The sequence below is a fragment of the Stigmatopora argus genome, chromosome 6, assembly GCF_051989625.1.
Source record: "Stigmatopora argus isolate UIUO_Sarg chromosome 6, RoL_Sarg_1.0, whole genome shotgun sequence".
NCBI classification, from domain to species: domain Eukaryota; kingdom Metazoa; phylum Chordata; class Actinopteri; order Syngnathiformes; family Syngnathidae; genus Stigmatopora; species Stigmatopora argus.
This window is the reverse complement of record NC_135392.1, coordinates 20,925,163-20,944,790: the sequence shown is the minus strand read 5'-3', so window position 1 is coordinate 20,944,790 and position 19,628 is coordinate 20,925,163. Positions and strand designations below refer to the sequence as shown.

Genomic DNA, 19,628 nt, shown 5'->3' with positions numbered 1-19,628 from the left:
TGACCTCATCTCTGTAGGCACCCCCCTGAGATGAGTCTGACCACAGTGGTGTCATTGGCAAATTTGATGATGGAGTTAGACTGGTGGGTCGGTGTACAGTCATATGTGTACAGGGAGTACAGAAGAGGACCCAGTACACAGCCTTGAGGGGAGCCAGTGCTCAGTGTAATGGAGGAAGAAAGGTGGGGACCAAGTCTAACAGTTTGTGGACGATTGGTTAAGAAGTTCTTAATCCAGCAGCAGATGGAAGAGGATAGTCAGATGTGGGAGAATTTGTCAGCATGAATGTCCGGTATTATAGTGTTGAAGGCTGAGCTATAGTCAATGATGTGGCGGGCGACCAACTTTTTTCAAGGCACTTCATGATCACAGGCATAAGTGCAACAGGCCTATTATCATTCAGGCTGTCAATGGTTGGCTTTTTAGGGACAGGGATAATGGTGGCAGATTTCAGGTAGGATGGGATGATAGATTGTTGCAGGGAACAATTGAAAATCTTTATGAAAACACCAGTCAGCTGGTCAGCGTAGGCTTTGAGCACCTTCCCAGGTACTCCGTCAGGGCCAGCAGCCTTCCTGGTGTTCACAGCCCGCAGTACCTGTCTCACTTCATGTTCCTGAAGCTTTAGTGTACTGCTGCATGGTGGTGGTGGATGTGTTGAGACTGAGTCTGATTTGTCAGTCTCAAAGCGGGCAAAAAAACGGTTCAGTTCCTCTGCTAGCGAGGCATCTGCGTTAACAGACACATTATTGTTATTGTAATTGGTAATGTGTCGTATTCCCTGCCACATCTTGTTTGGGTTATTTTCTGTGAAGTGCTCCTCAATTTTCCTTGTATATGCTGCCTTGGCTTTTTTAATGCCTCTCTTCAGGTCTGCTCTGGCAGCGCTGTATTGTACATTTCAAGGTCATTTCAAATGTGGCTCTCTAGATCTGTATTGGCTGGTTTTCCACTCAGTCTTGGCTTGAGTAATTATCTTAACTGGCAGTAAGATGGATTTTTTTTATCCCTCGAGAAGTTGCAGAAGTTGTTCCAACTTTTCCAGGATGGCACATTAACACGTGTTGCAGCAAGAAGGTTTAATATTTCTCCCACCACAATCTCCAGAACATTAAGGAGATTTCAGTAGACTAATGGTTATTCCCGGAGAGCTGGACAGGCCCGTGGAAGGTCCTCAATCCATCAGCAGGACCAATACCTGCTCACTTTTGGAAGGCGGAACAGGCTGAGCACTGCCGTGCCCAATAGAATGACCTTCAGAGGGCCAATGGTGTGAATGTCTCTACCCCAACATTCAGGGACAGACTTCATGAAGGTGGCCTAACAACCCGACCTCCTGTAGTGCGCCCTGTCCTCACTGCCCATCACAGTGTAGCTTGACTTGCTCAAGAATACCAGAACATGGACAAGATCAGTTTCACCCTGAGCAAATGTGACAGACATTAAAGAAATGTAAAAAAAATCACGTTCCCGTCACTGCTCGCTCCGGATACAGCCATCTTACCTAGGTCCTGGGGCAGCCATCTTACCTTGGGCGCTGCCGTCAAAACCTAGTTAAACGTGCTCTGACTGGCCAGACGCGAGTAGCCTTGATTATTGAAATTAAAACAAAATTCCACTTTTATATTTGTTTTGTTTTATTTCTTGTTCAAAAGTGACAACTATTGGAGTAATATGAACCATTGAAAGAATTGAGATATTTTGACATTAGAAGCAATATGACTGCCACAACTTCTGGTAAGAAAATTATAATTTATGTAATTCTCATCAGGACAGACTTGTTTCTTTTTTTTATATTGAATGATTTGATATTTTGTATTTACAAAGACATGCATATTAACTTCCTTATGATATTGACTCAAATAATGTGCTTTTGATTCATACAGTATCTCAGAAATACCACTTATGATTTTTCTTAAGATTTTCCCTTCAAAGTAACACATTTGTACGCCATATTAACACCATGAATATGGAGGTGAAAATTGGGAATCAGGCGGAGGTTTATAAGCGAGAAATTGTAAAATTAAATTTTTTTAAGGCAATTTCCAGGGTGTGGCTGATATGCGCGAGTGGCTTATATGTGAGTAAATACGGTATCCATTTCATAAATGTTTCCTATAATAGTCTGCTTCAATATAGACTTGTAAAACTCTAATAGGTTTGATTGATTCAGTAGTAACTTTTTAACAGTCAACTGTTTTTCTCTTTATACAGGATTACACAAAGAAAATAAGATGCCAGCACCATATCTGATCGATGGTGCGAAAATCATGAACGGAGCCTTTAGAGCATGGACAAAAAAACAGGTACAGAGACATGGGGATAAATACAAACTGTTTTTCAAAATCATTACATACTATATTAATTTTTAGACCTGTCTTTTTGTATTGTCAGGTGCTCTTTGAACATGAAGATGAGCTTCCGGAGAACTTGAAACCTTCACAGCTGATCAAAGATCTTGCCAGAGAGATTAGGCTTTCAGAGGTAGCATCATTATTATTAGAGCTGGGCGATAAAACAATAACAATAATTATCACGAAATAATTGTTGTCAACAATAATAATCAAAACTTTGGATAAAAATTTAATAATCCGGGGGCGCGGCGAGCGAATGCTTTTACAATGTCAATGCAATTACAAACTCACTCTCTCTCTCATGATTATAATTTTGAGAGCGAGAGATTACCTGGATATTTAGATATTATATTAATGCTCTTACATTGTCAATGCAATTACAAACTCACTCACTCTCTCATGATTGTAATTTTGAGAGCGAGCGAACCCGGCGACGACGAAACGTCCATTCGCCGAAATGTCCGGCGGCGAATCCGTCGACCAAATGTCCGTTCGACGAAACCTCCGTTCGACGAACTGTCCGGCGACCAAACGTCCGTCGACCAAACGTCCGTCGACCAAACGTCTGTCGACCAAACGTCTTTTGACGAAACTTGCGGTCACGATTGAAGCCGCGATAGTTGAAGGCGGGATATTTGAGGGATTACTTAACAGGCCTTGTTCCATCAGAAGTCCAGGATGAGTTCTGTGGTTTTGGAGACATTCAGCACCCAATTGTTTAGACCACACCACTCCCTTAGTCTGAGGACCTCATCTGTGTAGGCCATCTCATTCTCCCCTGTGATCATCCCCACCACCGTTGTACCGTCCGCAAATTTCACAATGATGTTTTCATGGTGCATGGGTCTGCAGTCGTGTGTGTAGAGCGAGTAGAGTACTGGAGTCAGCACACAGCCTTGGGCCGAGCCGATGCTGAGCATCCGGGCAGATGAGAGGTGGCGACCCAGCTTCACTTGCTGGGGTCGGTTGGCCAGAAAGTCCTTAATTCAGGAGCATGTGGAAAGTGGGAGCCACAGGTTTGCCAATTTCGGAATAAAGATGTCCAGTTTATGGTGTCAAAGGCTGAGCTGTTGTCGATGAAAAGTATTCTGACATAGCTCCTTCTTTTCTTAAGGTGGCTCAGTGTAGCGTGGAGGGCGGTGGTTATTGCATCTTTGGTGGATCTATTCGGCCGATATGCTAATTTCTGCAGGTCGTGGATGAGGGGAAGACAGGCTCTGATTTGTTTCAGTACCAATTTTTCGAAGGACTTAGTGATGATTGGTGTGAGAGCTACTGGGCTGTAGTCGCCCAGATTGTTAGCGACTTCTTGGGTACTGAGATGATGGTGGCCGATTTTAGACAGGCTAGGACAGAGGCTTGTTCTAGGAAAGGTTGAAAATATCTGTCAAGACTGGTGCTAGTTGGTCAGCACAGACCTTAAGTTGATTACAGGCCTGTTACACTTATGCCTGTGATCATGAAGTGCTTTGAAAAGCTGGTTGCCCGCCACATCAGGGACTCAATCCCTCCCTCAGTTGACCCTCACCAGTTTGCTTATAGAGCAAACAGGTCCACTGAGGACGCCATCGCCGTAGCTCTACACACAGCACTGAGCCACCTGCAGCACCTTGGGAACTATATGAGGACGCTTTTCATTGACAATAACTCAGCCTTCAACACTATAATACCGGACATTCTGGCTGACAAACTCTCCCACCTTGGATTATCCTCTTCCATCTGCTGCTGGATTAAGAACTTCTTAACCAACCGTCCACAAACTGTTAGACTTGGCCCCCACCTCTCTTCCTCCATTACACTGAGCACTGGCTCCCCTCAAGGCTGTGTCCCGTTTTTGGTTCAAAGCCTTTGTTGATTTGTAGATCCCTGTTGTTTTGAAGCTAACTGCCAGCCTCCCCTCGTGCTTCCCGCGCCTGGGTCCTAAACCATTCCCGATCGCGCCGCGTCGTCGTGGCCGAATCAGGAATGGTTTAGGATCGTAACAGTTTTATGGTTTTTGTGGTATTTATTCATTCAGTCAGTCATTTAGTCACTAATACTGCTGATACTCAAGATTACTTATACGATACTAATACAATAGGATACGTTTTTTTCTTAACCAAAAACCCTGGATGACCAAGGAGACACAGGCACTCATCATATGCCATAACACCGCATTCAGATCAGGGGACAAGATAAAATATAGAGCTGTCAGAGCAGAGCTGAAAAGAGGCATTAAAAAGGCCAAGGCAGCATATACTAAGAAAATTGAGGAGCACTTCTGTTACGATCGCGCCGTGTCGTCGTGGCACGATCGGGAATGGATTAGGACCCAGGCGCGGGAAGCAGGAGGGGAATCAAGGCAGTTAGCTTCAAACAACATCTTTAATAAATCAACTGGGATCTAGAAATCAACAATGGCTTGGAACCAAAACGGCAGCATGCTGTGCGCATGCAGGAACAGCAGTAACGATCCGACAATGGTACTAGGACTCATTGATCTTTCAATACCAAAACAGGAAGTAATCAGCAGATTGACTGCAGCCGCTCTCTCTGACGGCACGCCAGGAGGGACAAACGGGCCGCTCCTGACAGTACCTCCCCTCTAATGGACGGATTCTAGAAGTCCTAATGCCGAATGTCCATGAAAAGCGAAAAGCAGGCTTGCCTTTATCATCGTCCGGGGGGCGTCCGCCCCAGCCCGTGAAGAGACGAGGGAGGGGGCGGTCCGGCGGGCGTCCGCGCCGGCCGGTGACGAGGCGTGGGAGTGGCCGGTCCGGCGGGCGTCTGCGCCGGCCGGTAACGAGGCGTGGAAGTGGCTGATCCGGCGGGCGTCCGCGCCACCCAGTGACGAGGCGTGGGAGTGGCCGCTCCGGCGGGCGTCCGCACCGGCCTTGAGACGAGGTGTCGGAGTGGCGGAACTGGCGGGCGTCCACGCCGGCCGGTGACGAGGTGTCGAGGTGGGCGGTCAGGGGGGCGTCCGCACTGGCCCGAGACGAGGCGTAGGAGAGGCCTATCCGGCGGGCGTCCACGTCGGCATTTGGAGAGGAGTGGGAGTAGCCGGTCCGGCGGGCATCCCCGCTGGTCCTTAAAGTGCTGGCCAAGCCCCCTGCCCTTAACAGACACCAGAATTTTAGAACGGTCGTCGGGCACCTTGCCCTGGCTGCTCGGGGGGGCTGCCCCCTCGGCCGGGAGGGCCGGAGAGTCGCTCTCGCCGCCGCCGCTAACCCCCTCGTCTAGGAGCACCGGAGAGTCGCTCTTGCCGCCATCGCCAGCCCCCTCATCCAGGGGCGCCGGAGAGTCGCTCTCGCCGCCACCGGCCCCCTCATCCACGGGCGCCGGAGAGTCGCTCTCGCCGTCGCCGGCCCCCTCGTCCAGGGGCCCCAGCGCGTCGCCGCCGCTTCCGGGCGGGCAAGAGCTGGGCGGGCAAGAGATCGGCACGCGAGAACCGGGCGGGCAAGAGCTCGGCAGGCGGGAACCGGGCGGGCAAGAGCTCGGCAGGCGGGAACCGGGGCCCCAAGAACTGGGCAGGCAGAAACCGGGCTGGCCGAAACCGGCCAGGGAGAAACCGGACAGGGTGAAATTAGGCAGGCGGAAACTGTGCACCCAGGAACTGGGCTGGCCGAAACCAGACAGGGTGGAACTAGACAAGCTGAAACCGGACAAGGTGGGACTAGGAAGGCTGAAACCGGACAGGGTGGGACTAGGCAGGCTGAAACTTGACTGGGTGGGACTAGGCAGGCTGAAACTTGACAGGGTGGTACTAGGCAGGCTGACACAAGGCAGGCTGGAACTAGGCGGGCTGGAACTGGGCGGGCTGGAACTGGGCGGGCTGGAACTGGGCGGGCTGGAACTGGGCGGGCTGGAACTGGGCGGGCTGGAACTGGGCGGGCTGGAACGTGGCGGGCTGGAACGTGGCGGGCTGGAACGTGGCGGGCTGGAACGTGGCGGGCTGGAACGTGGCGGGCTGGAACGTGGCGGGCTGGAACGTGGCGGGCTGGAACGTGGCGGGCTGGAACGTGGCGGGCTGGAACGTGGCGGGCTGGAACGTGGCGGGCTGGAACGTGGCGGGCTGGAACGTGGCGGGCTGGAACGTGGCGGGCTGGAACGTGGCGGGCTGGAACGTGGCGGGCTGGAACGTGGCGGGCTGGAACTTGGCGGGCTGGAACTTGGCGGGCTGGAACTTGGCGGGCTGGAACGTGGCGGACTGGAACTTGGCGGGCTGGAACTTGGCGGGCTGGAACTTGGCGGGCTGGAACTTGGCGGGCTGGAACTTGGCGGGCTGGAACTTGGCGGGCTGGAACTTGGCGGGCTGGAACTTGGCGGGCTGGAACTTGGCGGGCTGGAACTTGGCGGGCTGGAACTTGGCGGGCTGGAACTTGGCGGGCTGGAACTTGGCGGGCTGGAACTTGGCGGGCTGGAACTTGGCGGGCTGGAACTTGGCGGGCTGGAACTTGGCGGGCTGGAACTTGGCAGACTGGAACTTGGCAGACTGGAACTTGGCAGACTGGAACTTGGCAGACTGGAACTTGGCAGACTGGAACTTGGCAGACTGGAACTTGGCAGACTGGAACTTGGCAGACTGGAACTTGGCAGACTGGAACTTGGCAGACTGGAACTTGGCAGACTGGAACTTGGCAGACTGGAACTTGGCAGACTGGAACTTGGCAGACTGGAACTTGGCAGACTGGAACTTGGCAGACTGGAACTTGGCAGACTGGAACTTGGCAGACTGGAACTTGGCAGACTGGAACTTGGCAGACTGGAACTTGGCAGACTGGAACTTGGCAGACTGGAACTTGGCAGACTGGACCTTGGCAGACTGGACCTTGGCAGACTGGACCTTGGCAGACTGGACCTTGGCAGACTGGACCTTGGCAGACTGGACCTTGGCAGACTGGACCTTGGCAGACTGGACCTTGGCAGACTGGACCTTGGCAGACTGGACCTTGGCAGACTGGACCTTGGCAGACTGGACCTTGGCAGACTGGACCTTGGCAGACTGGACCTTGGCAGACTGGACCTTGGCAGACTGGACCTTGGCAGACTGGACCTTGGCAGACTGGACCTTGGCAGACTGGACCTTGGCAGACTGGACCTTGGCAGACTGGACCTTGGCAGACTGGAACTTGGCAGACTGGAACTTGGCAGACTGGAACTTGGCAGACTGGAACTTGGCAGACTGGAACTTGGCAGACTGGAACTTGGCAGACTGGAACTTGGCAGACTGGAACTTGGCAGACTGGAACTTGGCAGACTGGAACTTGGCAGACTGGAACTTGGCGGGCCAGCCGGCACCGGAATCCTGGTTCGTGGCTTCGGCACGGGTGCGACTGGCGGCCCAGGTGGCAAAGGGAGTATTTTGTGTGGCTTAGGCACGGGAATTTGGGAAGCTTGGAACGGCGTGGTCGGGCAAGGAGCTTGGACAGGCATGGTCGGGCGAGGCGTCTAGACGGGCGTGGTCGGGCGAGGAACTTGGACAGGCGAGGTCGAGCGAGGCGCTTGGTCAGGGGCTCGAGCGTCCAGGCCTTCCTTCCGCTTCTCCCTGCAACGCGGCACTTGCCGCCTCCTCCGGGAGGACGGCACAGCACACCGGCCGCCACATGGTGGCCCATTGTAGATGGCCAGCCGACAAGGTGAAAGACCTCGCTGCTGCGCCTCCCCACGAAGACAAGACGGGCGGTGTTCGAAACTCCTAACTGAGCCTCCCCGCCGGCCGCCACGCGTTGGTCCACTGTAGATGGCCAGCCGACACGGCAGATACTGGTCGGGGTAATCCAGGTCGGAGTAATCGGAGAAGGAGTATGGGTCAACGTCCTCCGGTGGAGCGTATCGGAGTCCAAATCGGCTAAGAAAATCACTGTCCGAGTCCGAATCTCCAGCATTCAAATCAATTAGCTCCCGGTCGTCCTCACCATCAGAAAAGTCAGAGTCCCAACCGACAAAGATTTGGCATTCCAACGGGGCCGATGGAGGCTGGGGATTCTCCCTCCATTGAGGAAAAGACTCGCTGGAGTTTGAATTCAAGTAACTTGGGCGATGAACTGGGGGTGTCGGAACTTGGGTATTATGACTTAGCTTTGCTGGCAGCCCAGTGCGACGCGTTGAGCGGAGGGTGGGTTTAAAGGTGGATGGAGGCTCAGAATTATCTCCTAGTCGGGATTCCTCTGCTGCCAGAACGTCTCTGAGGTGCCCACACCATGGCGTGTCCATTATAAACTCCCCAAAAGATTTTGGGGAGCTTCTCCCTGAATCCATGTGGTCGGGGGGCTTTGAGAAAGGTGGCTGGTGTCGACAAGAGCGTCAGCAAGAGCGTGGGTGGCCTCCCGCTGGGTCCATTATGGTCGGATTGTTCTGTTGCGATCGCGCCGCGTCGTCGTGGCGCGATCGGGAATGGATTAGGACCCAGGTGCGGGAAGCAGGAGGGGAATCGAGGCAGTTAGCTTCAAACAACATCTTTAATAAATCAACTGGGATCTACAAATCAACAATGGCTTTGAACCAAAACGGCAGCATGCTGGGCGCATGCAGGAACAGCAGTAAAGATCCGACAATGGTACTAGGACTCATTGATCTTTAAATACCAAAACAGGAAGTAATCAGCAGATTGACCGCAGCCGCTCTCTGACGGCACGCCAGGAGGGACAAACGGGCTGCTCCTGACAACTTCACAGAAAATAACCCAAATAAGATGTGGCAGGGAATACGACATATTACCAACTACAATAACAATAATATGTCTGTTAACGCAGATGCCTCACTAGCGGAGGAACTGAACCGTTTCTTTGCCCGCTTTGAGACTGACAAATCAGACCCAGTCTCAACACCCCCACCAGCACCCTGCAGCAATACACTGAAGTTCCGGGAACAGGAAGTGAGACTGGCAATGCGGTCCGTGAACACCAGGAAGGCTGCTGGCCCTGACGGAGGACCTGGGAAGGTGCTAAAAGCCTGTGCTGACCAGCTGGCTTGAGTCTTCACAAAAAAATTCAATTGTTCCCTGCAACAATCCATCATTCCATCCTGCCTGAAATCTGCCACCATTATCCATGTCCCCAAAAAGCCAACCATTGACAGCATGAATGATTATAGGCCTGTTGCACTCACGCCTGTGATCATGAAGTGCTTTGAAAAGTTGGTAGCCCGCCATATCAGGAATACAATCCCTCCATCAGTTGACCCTCACCAGTTTGCTTATAGAGCAAACAGGTCCACTGAGGATGCTATCGCCATTGCTCTACATACAGCACTGAGCCACCTGGAATACCATGGGAATTACATGAGGATGCTTTTCATTGACTATAGCTCAGCCTTCAACACCATAAAACCGGACATTCTGACTGACAAACTCTCCCAACTTGGACTATCATCTTCCATCTGCTGCTGGATAAAGAACTTCTTAACCAACCGACCACAAACTGTTAGACTTGGTCCCCACCTCTCTTCCTCCATTACACTGAGCACTGGCTTCCCTCAAGGCTGTGTACTGAGTCTGCTTTCACAGATGAGGTCAACAAACTGTCTTCATGGTGTTTGGTGAACAGTCTCACACTAAACACCATGAAAACTAAAGAAATAATCCTGGACTTTCGCAAATGCAGCACAGATCTGGCCCCACTCCTCATAAATGGAGTATGTGTAGACAGGGTCCAGTCCTTTAAATTCCTGGGGGTCCATGTCACGGATAAGCTCTCCTGGTCTCAAAAACATCACGGCAGTAGTGAAGAAGGCCGAGAAACGACTCCATTTCCTCAGGGTACTCAGTAGGAACAACTTGGACACCAAGCTTCTGGGAACCTTCTATAGAACCACTGTGGAGAGCATCCTGGCATACTGCATCACAGTGGGAGCACGGCAGCAGACAAAAAGGCCATGCAGAAATTTGATTAACACTGCCCAGAAGATCGTCGGCTGCTCTCTGCCCTCACTGGAAGACATTGCCAGCCCTCGTTACCTCAGCAGAGCCAGGAACATCATCGGGGACCCATACCACCCTGGTCACAATCTGTTCCAGCTGCTGCCCTCTGGCAGACGCTATAGGTCCCACAAAGTACGGACAAATAGGCTTAAGGACAGTTTTTCCCCACATCCATCAGAACTCTAAACTTGCGGTAACACAACACACATTCCCTTCTGAGGTAATATGAAAATATGTTGTGGGGGATCTGCCTCCTACTGGCTGACTGAAGGTAAGTGAAAGACAGTGAGAGGTAAGTGATCCGCTCGGGGGGGTGATGCGATGTGTCCATAACGGCAGAAGGCCAAATTCCGAGTCCGTAACTATCACTTATTTATGTCTTTTGCCGAGAAAACGTACCTTATGGAGAAGCACTAACAATTCCGTCATACGCAGTTTCTGGGTGTGATGACAAATAGGCTTTTGTTGTTGATGATGACGACAGGGCCTATGTCCGATTATTATTATCCGGTTATTATTAATACTGAAGCCTATCCCATTTAATTTTAAACAGAAAGCAAGCTACATCATTAACTGCTTCATCAAAGGGCTAGGGAGACAAACATACAGAGCTTCATGCATGGATGTGGGCAACTCCGTGATCGGACGTTTCGTCGACGGACACTTGGTCGACGGACACTTCGCAAAAAATAGCGCATTTCACTAAGTATGCTTTGAAGTTTACTTAATTCTGATCAAAGTAGCTAGTGTGATTGACTCTGGAGGAGCAAGTGAACACAGCATTTGCGAGAGGCTTAGGTATCAACATTAGACGGCTATATTTAGATTTACAGAGCCCTGTGTGCCAATGTCGCCCTGACACGTTTGCAATGTTGATGTGACTTAAAAGGGACAGGCACACTGCACACAAAATATTTATGTATACGACGCTAAGTGATCGACTCTGAGTTTCTAAAGAAATGGAATGGTTGTGTTTTCTTGTTGTTGGAAAAAAACTTTTGTGTGAATTGCTGGGATCGGACGAACTTAACCTACTGCTTTATTGTTTGCAGAGAATGCACATTGCACAATAGCACCTTGGCAACTTTTCTAGTGCACACAAAATATTATGTAGAAATTTTTCCGCAAACAAAATAAGGAACTAGGCTGGGTTGTTTTCTTAGTCACGACGCTAAGTGATCGACTCTGAATTTCTGAAGAAATTGAATGGTTGTGTTTTCTTGTTGTTGGAAAAAAGCTTTTGTGTGAATTGCTGGGATCGGACGAACTTAGCCTACTGCTTTATTGTTTGCAGAGAACGCACATTGCACAATATCACCTTGGCAACTTTTCTAGTGAAGTCTCTTGAGTTTGTGTAGCAGCATCAGGGCTTCGGAGGTCATCTGTCCAGTTTGAACAGGTGTGACCTCTGTCCATGGTGCTGACTGGCCAGTAAAACATTGATTTAGGGAAGCAATAATTTGGTCTATTTCCTATGTAATTCTGATTAATGAATGTTGTTTAATGTCGGCTTTTCTCCAATGAACGTAGTTTCCTATTCAAACAACAATAAATGAACAAACCAATGGTGATAAACACGTCTTCATGTTGTAGTAGCACCTCTGGTCAGTTTGTTGTTCTGTCCATTGAAGAATATGCCAGTATTGAATAGACAAAATTCCACAGAAAGGCTTAGACAAGTCAGTGTGTGAGGTTAACTCATATTCTGCCATTGATGCCAATAGGCGTCCAATCCATTTTCATTGGGCAATTGGCAGTTAAAGAGCCCATTCATTCACTGCGCTTGTCAACAATACATTTCAACCAGAGGTTCCACTTTAAATGGATTGTTCGTCTGGCAACTGCATTTGAACTGCACTTGAGATTGAGTTAGATTTATTGGATAAATGGACTATACAAATTAATGAACATATACATGTAAATATGTAAGATTATAGCCACAGGTTAATTCCCTTTGTGAAATTAATTTCCCACCCCTGCCTTAATATTAAACCTCTTATTAAAGTACATTCTTAGACCACAAAATTTTGAGAGCGAGCAAATCCGGCGAGGAATTGTCCGTTGGACAAAATGTCGGGCGGCGAATCCGGCGACGAATTGTCCGTCGACCAAACGTCCGTTCAACGAAACGTCCGTTCGACGAACTGTCCGTTCAACGAAACGTCCGTTCGACGAACTGTCCGTCGACCAAACGTCCGTTCGACGAAACGTCCATGGACGAAGTGTCCGTCGACGAAACGTCCGGGTACCGGTCAACTCCAGGGTAAACCGTTTTGGCACGGTGAGAAATAAAAAATGTGAATGCCCTTATTTTTCATTCATTTGAAGATGATTCAGTTGTCCTCTTTCGTTTACAGAAAGGGATGAAAGCTGTTAAGAGTGTGTTGCCAATGGAAGTGTTCCACTCTGATCCTGAAGATCCTGTTTCACCAACTCAGGTTCCTTCACCGAGCTTTGAAAGAGTGAGGAATAAAGCCTTCAATCCTCCTACACCCCATGAAGCTTCAAATCTCCCAAAGACTCCAAATGGGCCTAAATGTCAGAAAATGCCTAAAACCAAAGAGGGCAATAAGAAGCAATTGAAAACTATAAGAGGTTCACTCTCTCCACCTAAACATTCTAGTTTCACAGCTCTAGAATCCCATGCGAAGGATATCTTGCGTAAAATGGACCAACCTAAGAAACCAAAGGTAAGTTAACTTGCAGTTGATGTTTAATTTCAACACAGCATGCAAAAAAATGTATGTACCTCTAGAGCAGTGGTGTCAAACCAGTCCTCAAAGGGCCGCAGTGGATGCAGGTTTTCATTTCAACTGAACAAGAGGATACCTTTTGCAAGTGTAATCAGTTGATTAAAGTCAGGTGCTACTTATTTTTAGAAGACACCTCATTGGTTAAACTGTCAGCACTGGATGGGCTGGAACAAAGATCAGGACCCACTGCGGCCCTCTGGAATCGGTTTGACACCCCTGCCTTAGAGAAACACTTTCAAAGTGGTCACTAAAAATATATTTTGAAAGAGTAATTATCTCATCTCATCTCATCTTAACTGCTTTATCCTCACTAGGATCACAAGGGGTGCTGGAGTCTATCCCAGCTGACTTCCTGCCAGAGGCAGGGGACAACCTGAATTGTGTCCACCCAATCGCAGGGCACAAGGAGGCAAACAACCATTCACGCTCGCACTCATTCATAGAGGCAATTTAGAGTGTCCAATCAGCCTACTATGCAAATATTTGGAATGTGGGAGGAAACCGGAGTACCCAGAGAAAACCCACGCAGGCCCGGAGAGAACATGCAAACTCCACACAGGTGGACCGACCTAGATTTGAACCCAGGTCCCCCACTGTAAGGCTGACGCGCTAACCACTCATCCGCCGGGCCACCCCAAGAGTAATTAAATAATTGACAAAAGTATATTACTGGAAATGCATCAGAGTCTAATTGGCCACCTAAATAACTTTTGTATTTGTATGTACTTTTGTACCATATGGAGACTGTTGTTGCCTCCATGCGCATCCACTTAACAACAGATGAATCCTGCTCCCATCGTGGCAAAAACATTCAGGGTATATGTTGGTTGAGAACTCTATTCCCCGTGGGTATGTGTGACAGTAAACGGTTGTCCTTCTCCTTTTGCCCTGCGATTGGTTCGCCATCAATTCAGGGTGTCCCCTATGTGGTGCCTATAGTTGGCAGAGAGAGGCTCCAGCACCCCCCGGGGCCCTTGTGAGGATAAGCAGAACAGAAATTAAATTACTAATCATTCATTCATTATGCGTACCGTGCACACCCCACAGTTGCACGGGTTGCTCGGGCTAATCCCAGCTGACTTCGGGCAAAAGACAGGTGTCAAGCTCCGGACCAAACTGGTGGCTGGTTGTGCCTGCCACCCAATCACAGGCCCAGCCCCTAATCACTCAAGCGCTTCCAGGTGTGATTCATGAGCCAGTGAGGAGTATTTAAAGACACCAAGAACATGACCACGCTGCTGGATCGTCTTAATCAGTCTGGTCTCCTTGCTTGCCTTTATTGATCTCTGACCTCTTGTTTCGCTTCCAGGATCCCGACCACGCTCAGCCCCATGACCACGGACCACGATCTCGCTCTCACGCATTGTAATCTTCGCTCTGGCCTCCACTACGTACTCCTCCGGTACCGACCTTCCTGCCACGACTAACGACTCGCCTACGCTACTCCCTATTGTGCCTCTGCCCGTCTCTTGAACGCGTTCAATAATAATAGTTCCACATCCAGCCTTGCTACCTTTGCCTGCTTTGGGGGTCCTCCGTCCCCGATCGTAACAGCACAATCCAGCCAACATGGACCTCGCGGGCTCAAACCAAACCCCCACCGATCAACCAGTGCCGCTCATGGACCAGCACAGTCAGGCAATCCATTTCCTCCTGACTGAGGTATCAAAGATCACCCAAACCATTAACTCCATACAGGCACAACTCACGCCCTTGCCTCACTCACAGAGTGCACAACAAACCCCAGTCTTGCCAAAGCTAACCCCGGCACCGCAGCTCCGCGAACCTATGGTCCCGCCGCCTGCCCCTTACAGTGGGGACCTCGACGCATGTCAGCCATTTCTATTTCAGTGCCTACTGGTATTCGAACAACAATGTCTCACCTACAGCACGGATCGAGGCAAGATCGCTTACCTCATCGGCTGCCTTCGAAGAGAGGCCTTAGCATGGGCGAGCGCCGAGTGGGAGCGGGGCTCGAGCATATGCTCCTCCTATGCCAAATTCACCGCAGAGATGCGCAAGGTCTTTGACCACCCGGTGCGCGTCGGGAGTCTGCTGGGCGCTTGAGGTCTCTCTTCTAAGGCATCCTGAGCGTCGCCGAATATTCGGTCAAATTCCGCATTCTAGCCGCTGAAAGCAACTTCAATGACCGCCCTTCAGGATGCATTTCTGGGGGGTTAAACGAGGCCATGAAAGACGAGCTGGCGTGCCGTCACGAGCCTGAGTCCCTCGACGCGCTCATGGGATTGGCCATCAAGATTGATGACCGACTCAAGGAACGCCGAAGGCAGCGGCGAGAGGGCTCGCACGTGGGCTTCGGTGCCCGTTTCCGGCTTCTCCCCCGGTGGCTGTGGCCACTCCTCCTGTGATGACGTCAGAGCCTATGCAACTTGGTCACGCTGGGCTGTCAGAGGAGGAACGTTCATGTCGCCGTCATTCTTCGTTATGTTACTACTGCGGCGAAAATGGTCATCTCTTGAGAACATGCCCCATCCACCCGGTAAAAACAAAGGCCCATGCCAGCATCTCTTTCCTGGGGGGGAAAGACTCACGTGGCCACGTGAGTGCAGACTGGACGAAAGCTTTATCGATCGCTCCGTGGTCTCCAGATGTGGCATCGGGACTCGGCCAATAGATAGATCCCTGATAATAACGGCACTTGACGGACGTGCCTTAGGCAGAGTGGAGCTACGGAGGGACCCAGTTATACTCCGCTTATCCGGGAACCACCAGGAGATGGCATGCGTTTATGTTTTGGACTGTCCGGACACTACTATTGTTCTGGGCCTTCCTTGGTTGAGACTGCACAATCCAGTGATCAACTGGGGCGGGCCCAAGGTGGTAGCCTTGAGTCATGCCTGCCACACTAAATGTATCCAGTTAGCCCACGTACCCACAAGGTCACCTCCGAAGCAAGACCCCCCTGACCTAGCTGCAGTGTCGGAGTGTTATCGGGACCTTTCACAGGTTTTTAGCAAGGACCATGCTATGGCACTTCCTCCGCATCGCCCATATATATGACTGCCATTAACCTATTGCCAGGGGCCGGATCTTCAAAATCTCCAGGCGTCAGCGGAAGGCTCTGGAGAAATACATCTCTGATGCGCTAGCAGCAGGAAAAATTCGGCCATCCTCCTTCCCTGTCGGGGCTGGCTTTTTCTTTATCGAGAAGAAGGACGGTTCGCTGCGCCCCTGTGTCGACTACCGATGCCTGAACGAGATCACGGTCAAGAACAGGTACCCCTTACCGCTCATCGACTCGGCCTTTACCCCGCTTCATGGTTTCTGAGTTTTTTCCAAGTTAGATCTCCGCAATGCTTACCATCTTGTCCGTATTCGGGAGGGGGACGAATGGAAGATGGCCTTCTCCACACCCATGGGCCATTTAGAATACCAGGTGATGCCTTTCGGCCTCTGCAATGCCCCGGTGGTGTTCCAGTCCCTAATTAATGACGTCCTCCGAGATATGCTGAATCAGTTTGTATTCGTCTATCTGGACGATATCTTTTTTTTTTGCGTAGCCTTGAGGAGCACGAGCATATGTCAAGGCCGAGAAAATTTTGCAAATTTTATGGCCCGCAGACCACCTTTCTGGGGTACGTTGTGGCCGACGGGGAGGTGCGGGTGGACGCCACAAAAGTGCCAGCTGTAACTCAGTGACCCAGGCCCAAAGGAAGAAAGGAGTTACAATGCTTTTTAGGGTTCGCAAATTTCTATAGGCGTTTTATCCGGGACTATAGCCGCGTCGCTGCCCCCCTCACAGGGAAACGTCTTTCGTTGATCTGAAGTCTCGTTTTACCTCTGCTCCCGTCCTCGCCCACCCAAACCCAGAATTACAGTTTCAGGTGGAAGTCGACGCGTCGGAGGTGGGGGTTGGCGCTGTCCTCTCCCAGCGCAAACAGATGGATGGAAAGTTTCAACCCTGCGCTTTCTTTTCCCGTAGGCTGTCTCCAGCGGAATGCAACTACGGCATTGGGGACCGGGACCTGCTCGCGGTAAAGATGGCCCTGGCGGCACCACCTGGAAGGGGCTAGTCAGCCTTTCGTGGTTCTAACCGACCACAAGAACCACAAATACCTCAAGTCGGCCCGGAGGCTGAACCCTTGTCAGGCCAGGTGGATTATGTTCTTCAGGAGGTTTAATTTCACGGTATCTTATGTACCAGATTCCAGGAACGGGAAACCTGATGCGTTATCCCGCGTTTTCCATCCCACGAACTCTGAGGAGGAACCCCCAACTATCCTACCTCCCTCCTGCATTGTGGCAAGTATGAGGACTTGGCTGGAGGCCGAGGTATTGAGTGCCCAAGATTCTGAGCCGGACCCAAGACAAGGTACGCAGAAAGACCTTTATGTTTCGACCCCAATACGTTCCAAGGTGCTTGAAAGGGCAACCCCCCCCCCCCCCGCCTGACATGACCGGGTGTTGCCCGCAGACTGGCCTGTGTTTGGCCAACGCTCTTAGTGGCAGAAAGTAAGGGAAGATACGCGATCCTTTGTGTCTGTCTGCCCCGTGTCCTCCACCAAGACGAGCTCCTACTCCGTCCACTCCCGATTCCTAGTCGTCCCTGGTCTCACATTGCAATCGACTTTGTCACAGGCCTTCCTAAATCCCAGGGTAACACCGTCATAGTTGACCGGTTTTCCAAAGCTGCACACTTCATCGCCCTCCGCAAACTACCTTCGGCCCAGGAGACGGCCGGCCTCCTTACACAGCATGTTTTCCGCCTGCATGGAATCCTGGCCTACATCGTCTCTGACCAGGGTCCACAATTCACCTCTCACATCTGGTCTGCTTTCTGTTCAGCCCTTAACATCACAACGAGCCTCTCCTCGGGTTATGATCCTCTGACTAACGGTCAGTGTGAGCACACCAATCAGCAGCTGAAGGCAGCAATTTGCTGCACCACCCATTCTGACCCAACCACCTGGAGCGACCAGCTGCCCTAGATTGACTATGCTCACAACTCCCACCCTAACTCCTCCTCCAACCTGTCCCACTTTGAGTGTTCCCTCGGCTATCAACCCCCCTTGTTTCCTTCCCTGGAGGCAGATATTGCTGTGCCCTCCGTCCAGGCACACCTGACCAGATGCGGCCATATCTGGGAAAAAGCCCGGGCTGCGCTTCAGCACGCTTCCACCCGTGCCCAAAGGCAGGCCAACCGCCGTCGTGCCCCTGCACCAGCCTATGTCGTCGGTCAAAGGGTATGGCTGTCCACCCGAGACCTCCCTCTTAGGACCGAGTCCCGGAAGCTGTCTGCCCGCTTCATCGGCCACTACGAAATCGAACGGGTGATAAACCCATGTGCCGTGCGCCTCATGCTCCCATCGGCCCCTACGAAATCGAACGGGTGATAAACCCATGCGCCATTCGCCTCAAGCTCCTACCGCCCCTCCGCATCCACCCCACCTTTCACGTTTTCCAGGTCAAGACAGTCGTGACAAGCCTGCTGTCCCCCATATATCCCCCTCACCCCCTCCGCTGATATTCGATGGAAGCCCGACATTCATGTTGGAACGGCTTCTGGACGTTCGCCGGGGTCGCGGCCTGCAATATCTGGTAGACGGGGAGGGGTACGGTCCTGAGGAGCACAGCTGGGTTCCTGCCCGCCAGATCCTCTGCCCGTCCCTCATCCGGGACTTCCACCGGAACCACCCGGAGGGCCTTCATTGCGGGCCAGGTGGCCCGCATAGGGGAGGTAGTATTGTCAGGCCCCGGACCAGACTGGAGGCTGGTTGTGCCCGCCACCCAATCACAGGCCCAGCCCCTAATCACTCAAGCACTTCCAGGTGTGATTCATCAGCCAGTGAGGAGTATTTAAAGCCACCCAGAACATGACCACGCTGCTGGATCATATTAATCAGTTCACTGTTAAGTACCCTCTTGCACTATCTCCTTGCTTGCCTCTACTGATCCCCGGCCTCTTGTTTTGCTCCCAGGATCCCAACCACGACCACGGAACACGGACCACGATCTCACTCTCATGCATTGTAACCTTTGCTCTGGACTCCACTACGTACTCCTCGGGTACCGACCTTCCTGCCACGACTAACGACTTGCCTACGCTACTCCCTTTTGTGCCTCTGCCCGTTTCTTGGATGCTTTCAATAAAAGTTCCACATCCAGACTTGCTGCCTTTGGACCACAAATCCTCCAGTATACATTTAATCTAATACATAAAATGTATTTACTACTACTGTCAGTTATTGCTTTGATAACTTTTTTTGTACATAACCGTCACATTCCCCAGACTCTATTCCAAAAGTTCTGTGGAATTGTGCTTTTACAAATATTATGAAATCTTAAGTATCTATTGTTTGTCAGAAATTATTTTACTTTATATGAGTAAACCGTAATTAATATTAGCATGACCTGCATTGTTGTCGCAAGTACCACAAGGGGTTTGTGGTTGTTGTATACATCAATACGAGCGGTACCTCCCCTTTTTTCTAGGGTGTGATGAATATTGTGACGACAGAAAAACAAACTTTAAAGCAAAGCAACATGAAAAAGTTGAAAATTATAGAGCATAATAAAAACAAGGCTGAAGCAAAATGGAAATACAAGGTGAGAATCTTTTTTTATTATATATTTTTAATAATATGGATGAACAATATAACACGA

The 19,628-nt window shown here is 50.8% G+C and overlaps 1 protein-coding gene across 9 annotated transcripts in view; it reads left to right on the top strand.

The window, feature by feature from the left end:
• The window catches only part of phf2 (PHD finger protein 2), a 153,725-nt gene that overhangs the window by 90,166 nt on the left and 43,931 nt on the right, over positions 1 to 19,628 (top strand). For 8 of the 9 annotated variants that reach the window (XM_077602217.1, XM_077602221.1, XM_077602213.1 and 5 more), the window contains 4 exons: positions 2,215 to 2,306; positions 2,395 to 2,484; positions 12,609 to 12,941; positions 19,458 to 19,571. In XM_077602217.1, the coding sequence (XP_077458343.1) occupies positions 2,215 to 2,306; positions 2,395 to 2,484; positions 12,609 to 12,941; positions 19,458 to 19,571 (629 nt within the window). The remainder of the gene's footprint in view (positions 1 to 2,214; positions 2,307 to 2,394; positions 2,485 to 12,608; positions 12,942 to 19,457; positions 19,572 to 19,628) is intronic. The other variant, XM_077602214.1, reaches the window with a different exon arrangement.